Source organism: Glandiceps talaboti, chromosome 10 (assembly GCF_964340395.1).
Source record: "Glandiceps talaboti chromosome 10, keGlaTala1.1, whole genome shotgun sequence".
Classification (NCBI taxonomy): domain Eukaryota; kingdom Metazoa; phylum Hemichordata; class Enteropneusta; family Spengelidae; genus Glandiceps; species Glandiceps talaboti.
The window spans coordinates 7,621,960-7,630,000 of NC_135558.1; the positions used below are offsets into that span (position 1 = coordinate 7,621,960).

Here is an 8,041-nt window from a genome sequence, read left to right on the forward strand (position 1 = left end):
AGTTACTGAACTCAAACAATTTGACTAATTGTCTGAAAATGTTGAGACACCAATTAAAACAGTCTATAATGTTGAAATATCATCTCCTACATTGTCCATCATTATGGACAGAGACTAATGCATTTAATCTGTCACCGGACATTTTCCACCATTCCAATAATATTTCCCCCAACAATTGACATTAGAATAATGAGGGAAACAATATTTTGTATCATATCTCCATAATAGAGACTTGTTCTATCATTATTTCATAGCCAGAGGTATTTCGGTACTGATTTAAACTAAGTTTTCTTATTTTCTAAAGAGTTCGTGAGAAATTACATCATATACATGTACAAGTCAAATTGTAACATTTGAACTGGAACTATTGAATTTATCTAAAAGGCAACTTCCATCTCGATTGACTTTTAAGCAACATGATTTACAGATGCAGGCTTGTCTTGGAGGGACGTTTTTAGCCGTGTTATGTACTCTTTTTGCATACAAATGTATGGTGGTCTAGTAAAGCAATAAACCCTTATATGTCTTGGAGGGATGGTTTAAGCATGAAACAACAGGCACATTAAAACTGATGTTTGACTCGTGAAAAGTAATTTGTTTCAATCTGACATATTGTTAATAAATCACAAAGACTAAAAATACACCACATATATAATCTAAAGTAGTTACAAGGTAATATTATCAAACCATTAGCTACAACCCTGATGTATCTACTATAAGGCAATATGGATGACAAATTGCTATTTATTTTGTCTTTTTAATTTATAAAATAACTCTATGTTTTCCTACTTGAAAAAAATAATGTGAAACAAAATATACCAAGCCCATGTTTGTAAATAAAAAAATTACCAACATTTTTTAAAAGTATTGTTTGTTATTGTATATATAATAACAAACTTTTTTAGACACTTTCTAGCTTTTTGCTATTTATTGAGGATGAAATCATTTTGAACATTTTTAATTTTCAGATTAGTGATTACATTGATTTCATTATGAGGAAATAATATGGTATTCAATCAGTCCTTGAAAGTCAAAAAATTACAAATGTTTTGAGCTTTGGCTTATCATCAGTGTAAAGATTATATCAGTATTAGATTAGAATTAGTGAAACCAAACAGAACCAAATAACCAGTATATAATTTGAATAGATTGAAAACATCATGCTCACCGACAAACAAAACACTTGCAAGCATGAAAGTTATATTGAATGATGTAAATTGTTGTTGATTTCGAATGACTCAAGGCGAATGTCATATTTGGTTTTTACACACTCCCCTGTCACATGGTCATAGAACAATCATCAAATACTTCATACACAATCTTTAATTTGATGATTAATTTCATGTTCAGATTTGTAGTTTTACTCACTCACCTGTCACATAGTCGCTGGGCTATCTTTAAGTGTTTCATATGATATTCTATGGCTGTTTCATAGTCTCGTAGCAAAGTGAAGGTATTACCCAAACTATAACATGCCTGAGCTTCTATGGCAAGATCACCTAGTTGTCTTGCTATCAATAAGGTTTTCCTGTGTAAAAAAAAAAACATGGAAATACAGCCATTATTTCTTTGTTAGACATTATACTTGGGCTTTGGAGTAATTGCTAATAATGCTTGTAGGGTGGAAGTGTCTAATCTCAGAGGGGCAATTTAAGTCCAACATTTGCCAACCACAATAATGATCAAGTCATTAAATTCTCTCACTGTCCTGTTAGGGGAATAACAGCATACTATTAGCTGATTTTTGTCAGAATGCATTTAGAATGATTTAAAACCTACATACTTCACACATTCGTACAGCATGCGGTTTTTTTACGAAGTAGTGGTTTTTAAATTTTCCTGAGAATATAATTTGATATTCATATTCCCTTTTCAGGACACTTGACTATTCCAGAAACAGTATTCTGCACTATGACTTCATTCAGTGAAGTACAAGATAATTCTCCACTTACAACTATGATGGCTTTGACATAAATACCTGGATACGTTATATGACACTTTCTGTGAAACATCATAGTATTAATTTAAGCTACATTCTCTACAATTGACTCTTGTCTCCTAGGCAACCATCACTTACATGAAGGGAATATTTAAGAGCATATTTAAGGACCCATGCTATGATACAGACCACAGCCATAACACATACCAACTTTTACTCTGCGACTGTGTTGGACAAGTAATTAGGTTGACAATGATTAGAAATATTGAACCACTTACAGCAATTTTAAAGCTTGGTGTATTAACAAATGGGAGAGTCAGAGATGTCCCATATGACAAATATTGTTAAAGGTACAAGGGCCTGACCTGAACATCTTTCTATATCATTTACATTTCATCTGCAGAATGACATATTTTAAACTCAAACAAGTTTATTATCATGAGTAATCTATGATGAACGTGATATAGCTGGTAGGCATACCAAGTGAATGATGCTATGACAAAATGTTGATTGCACCCAAAAATTACCATTGATATCATGACCTCACAGATATATGTGCATACATACATACATACATACATACATACATACATACATACATACATACATACATACATACATACATACATACATACATACATACATACATACATACACACACACACACACACAATACATACATACATACATACATACATACATACATACATACATACATACATACATACATACATACATACATACATACATACATACATACATACATACATACATACATACATACATACATACATACATACATACATACATACATACATACATACATACATACATACATACATACATACATACATACATACATACATACATACAGCTACCAATGATGTATGGTGATGTTACACTCATTTCAATACACATATCAATATAACTATACAATGATACTAGATAAAGTTAATATAAGTATCTTTTGATTAAAATAAAATAGTGTCTCAAGTTGGCTCCTTGTTGTAACGGAGGCAGCACACAAGTATTCAAGGAGTCTTCAGCAATCTGATAGAAATCCAATGTAGTAATTTACCTTGAAGGTCATTTTTTTACCTGCATTGTCCTTTGTATTACATGTTCAGGATTTGGTCTCAGTCACTGCACTTACATCTGACTGATTCTTGTAACGTTTAAACAACGCCATTTTAAATGTTCAATTTAACCAACGAGAATGCATTTTACTGTGTTTCTTTAGTTCTGATTGGCTACATGTACAAGATTTGACATTATCAGGAAGAAAGATTGGTCAGATGTAGGGGTGACAACCAAGTCTACAACAGAAACAAATAAAGGTACAGGCAAATCCAAACATAATACACTGACTACCCAACCATTACATCAGATTTCTAGTATCAAATACAGGTGAGAGTTTATTCAACTTTTTGCATGTATTTTCTAAGAGACCTAGTCAGTAATTTTCTCAGCATGCCTCCTTAGACAGTTTACTTGGAATAAATGTTCAGACATGTTCATGCTGTGCTCAGCGTGTATTCAACAATACACAGCACAGATATGTACAATTTACTGTCTGATCATTTCAAATTGATCAGGGTTAAATTATCAGATGATTTGATTTTTCTCAAAATCTGTTTTGTACTGTAAAATGTGTTTATTTTGGCGCATGAAAAACTTGGTGGACAGTACAAGGGGAAAGTAGACACTACTTGTAAATAACTCATCCAGTCCGTCTACTGTATTCAGTGCAACTGTTGTTGACACCTTCAGTGTTTTTGCTAAAGGTTGGTAACAGAAAGGGGTAAAAATGGCATTGTTTCCCCATAGAGTCTATGGTAATTTTGTTTAGGAACCAAGGTAAAATGACATGGGAACCCTGGTAGATTTTACCTACTTACCACCCTTAGCAACGATACTGACCTTTCACAATGCTGAATATGGAAATATGACAAATTGTAAAGTATGTTAGCGGGACTTATTTCAGTGGAAAAAGCTTTTGCATGTATTCAGCTAAAATAAATTTAGAGCTGAAAAACATGTAAAGTCAAGATTATAAAGTTTGCAAAAAGTACAGCCTATTATTGTGTGTGTATTCTTGATTCTTCAATAAATTGTATTGAATACAACTTGAATGTTTTCTTTAGATTTATTGACTATTTGTCATACTTCCTGAGTGCTGTCAAAACTATCTGGAAAGCACTGACTTTGGTAAATCTCCGTGTTCTGCAGTATAACACCATTTAATATCAAAGCCAGTGAATAATTGTACACTTAGTACTTACTTGTAATATTCTGCAGCAATTTCAAATTCACCTAGAAATACATGAGCATTACCAAGATTACTATAAGCTCTTCTTTCAGCTGATTTATCTCCAAATTCTTTAGCTATTGCAAGACGCTGTAGGAATGGAAAAGAACATTCATTCATTATAAACGATTTCAAGTTTACATTTGATAGGATGAACCAGTCTTAGACTAGTTACTAACTATTACAAATTGTTGGATTGCATTAAACATAAACTACTTCAATGGACATAAAGTGACTGTAGACCCTACTGGTTTAATAACATTGTCAGTCCTTTTGAACTGACAATTTAAAACTAACCCAAAATTATTAAATTGAATAACAGCATCTATGGTTCTTTGACAATGGCATTAAGTGTCTGTAGACCCTACTGGATTAATAACATTCAATTGACATATCTTCTAAACCAATCTGCTGATAATTTAAAACTAACCAAAAATTATTAAATTGAATAACAGCATCTACGGATCATTTGTGTTGAGTGCCTATAGACCCTACTGGTCTAATAAAATTGTTGGAACTTTTGAATCAGTCTATTGGTGAACGAACTACAAACTATTGGGTTACTTGATAAAATATCTATATTAGCTTTATTAAAGTGTCTGCAGACCCTACTGGTTTAATAACGTTGGCATAACTTTTCAACCATTCTGTATAATAAACTACAATTTAAACTATCAAAATTTGATAACAGTATCTATGGTTCACTAACGCAGAGTGTCTGTAGACCCTACTGGTTTAATAGCATTTGGTGAGAAGTATTATAGTAATGCAAATTGATGGAAAAGAGACATTCTAAGCCAACAATACTCTCTAGTCTTCTTACAAAGCATTCACTCCACGTTATATAGTTCAAACTAGTACATACAGATATGTCTACATTAAAAACTAGGTGAGATTTTAGAAGTAGTAAGATAACCATTTCAGAATATTTCAAACCTTTCAAAATCCAAGGAAAATATTTGAATTTTGAATGGTCTGGTAGAAAAATTGTATAAAAGGTACATAAATAATGCATCCCTTGCCTACATATGTACTTTCACATAATGCGGGCAACACCATCAAAGCACTGTGATTGTTAAATATTAAACATGTAAAAATAGTAATAACAGATTGTGTTATGAACAGAATGACTTTTCCTTTGAATTTTGATCTTGTTTTTAGCCCTTAGGGTGGTCCTTTTTATTTCATACGTTTCTCATGATCTGATCCACCTTACATTTCTTGAAGCCATTTCTGAGTCATGCAGACTCTGAACGTACAATAAATGAATTGAAAATATCACCAACATGTCAAATACATTTACCTTTTTAAAAAAAAAAAACATTTTTTTTAACTGTCTGTCTGATTCATCCCTTTTATGAGAAACATAAAATAAATTTGCTGCCCTTGCTGACATACATCACAGTAGTTTACACAATAATCATCCTATCTTGTCATTTTGAATTTACTGAGCGGTACCTTGAGTATCTACTCAATGAAAAATGATGTAGGAATATTTTCCCTAGATTTCATAATGGACAGATTTTGTGATTTCTTCTGCTTCATATCAGCAAATTCACTGTGTTATGTACATAAAACATCATAAGTCAAGCCGATCTCTTTCTTTTTTACAGCTATAACTGAAAGTAACAGATCAAGATCTCAAGTTGTAAAGTACCTCTTCATGAAACATTATGGCTTTACTAAAGTTGCCAAGGAGATAGTGTGTGTTGCCTAGGTTACCACATGCTCTCCCCTGTGCTGCTTTGTCTCCTAGAGTCTTCACAATGGCTAAGTTTTCTCTGAAAAGATAACAAAAATATAATTTGTTTTATCATACACACGAAGAAACTATAAATTTAAAGTCAAAAGATAATGATTCTAAAAGTGTGAATTCTGTCAAATAGGAGTACTACGTAAAGCAGCTTTGCATTGTTACTTTGCACAAAGCCCAGTTCTGGTTGGGATTGAAATATGGGCGTGAAAACCAGTTATCTGGCAGAGCTCTAGACGTTGGACCTGAACAAATGATTAATCCTATACATCCAATGGCTCCATTGGCTCCACATACTGTACAAGTAATACAAGATTTATACATTGTGTATTTTATATAACATATTTGTAAGTCAAATTTTGATATTGCAGAAATACATTAGGTTATTCTTGTTAAGGTGTACAGCAAGATGTGAATGTTTTCTCCGTTTACTTTTGTTTCACTTAATATATAATACAAATTCTATTCTCCTAACTGAGACAGATTTTAATAATCATCACTACTGACCAGAACAGCTGGAGCGTTAAATTTCAACAGACTATTTGACGATGTAAATTTTGGGTATGCTCAGAAATTGTTCACAGGGATAGATAGTACAGATTAAAAACAAAATTTTATAGTATGAAATATCATGAAACTTTGCTATATTGGGTAATTTTATATTCATGAACAGGCACAACAAGACAAGACAACTTTTATACAGTCAAGTATTTATTTTGACGGTATTAATGTCTCCAGTTCCACTGGGTAACTTAAATTAATGATTGTATTATTACACCAAAGATATTATTATTAACATTGTTTTAATTTCACAATTTAGAATGTGGAGTCGAAATCACTCTGTATTGAATGTGGAGCAGTGTGCACTCTAAGCCACTTTGACGCACCACTGACACACAATTTCTAGGGACACACAAAATATTTGGTGTTCCCATATCTCTTACTAGGTGGTGACTCACAAGAAATCCTATTTTTCCCATTTTGACTCACAACAACAAAATTTTGCTATCATTAGATGGCACACTGATGTGGAGTAAATAAGTAATATAATATACAATATTCTGCATTATTAACTCAGTTTTCATTAACTAGATCAGACTTACTGATTAGGGACGCCTTACGTAGTTCTATGTTTCTGATGACCTGATTAATGCTAGATTTCTTCAACTTGGTGAAATTATTTTTTTTTTTAAAGTAGACACCTCTATGGCAGGATTAGTAAAAAGTCACAACATCACTGATTGTCAGATGGCAACCCAATGATTGTCAGTATATCGGAGCAAAAATGATCGTTGATGCCAAAACTTGGGAAAATTCATAAACAAATGGTTCAAAGTGTCTTCCTGACTTTGATTATTACTTCTAAGTCATTCAGACTGTTAAAGTTCGATTATGAATTGAAAATGTCACCAGCATACTCTTAAAAATATATTAACCAACTGACCGATCGACTGACCCATCGCTTTTAAGGTCTTACAATGACAAACATAGAAGTAAATACGGGCAACCTTAACAAAATAGATTACATTAAGACTGCAGTGGGTGGCTAATACGTCTGCCTGAAAATGATACCCCTGGCCATGGGTATTTTTTTTTCTGTACTTTTAATATGGATTAGTATTGATTCTGTCTAATCTACGGTATACACTAGATAACAATCTCTATGGAGTAGACATAGGCTGATACAAAGTGCCTGGCTTTCGGACTGCCTGTGTGAACTACGTCAGCAAATACCAATATCTAGGCAGCACAGATTTTTATCCTCGACTGTCTGCAATATCATGATGCTGAAACAACATTCCTCCTTTTATATCTACGGATTTAGAATTTAGGTTGTGATATTTGTCTGTGATTTGAGAGAGAAAGTCGTGCGCATCAAACAAAAAGAAGTCATGTGTTTGTGATGGGGCAGACAATCAACGGTCTTCAAATGAAACTGTAATTGAGGTCTTACCTTTGACTAGAGTCAGTGTATGAAACGCAATACCTTATACACAAACAAAACTAACCCTTCAGACTTGCCATCTAGCCACACGGTACT

The 8,041-nt window shown here is 32.8% G+C and overlaps 1 protein-coding gene across 2 annotated transcripts in view; it reads right to left on the reverse strand.

Moving 5' to 3' along the window:
* The window catches only part of LOC144440880 (G-protein-signaling modulator 2-like), a 124,569-nt gene that overhangs the window by 90,129 nt on the left and 26,399 nt on the right, over positions 1 to 8,041 (reverse strand). For both annotated transcript variants that reach the window (XM_078130320.1, XM_078130319.1), the window contains exons 5-7: positions 5,905 to 6,028; positions 4,222 to 4,337; positions 1,373 to 1,528 (exon numbers count right to left, since the gene is read on the reverse strand). In XM_078130320.1, the coding sequence (XP_077986446.1) occupies positions 1,373 to 1,528; positions 4,222 to 4,337; positions 5,905 to 6,028 (396 nt within the window). The remainder of the gene's footprint in view (positions 1 to 1,372; positions 1,529 to 4,221; positions 4,338 to 5,904; positions 6,029 to 8,041) is intronic.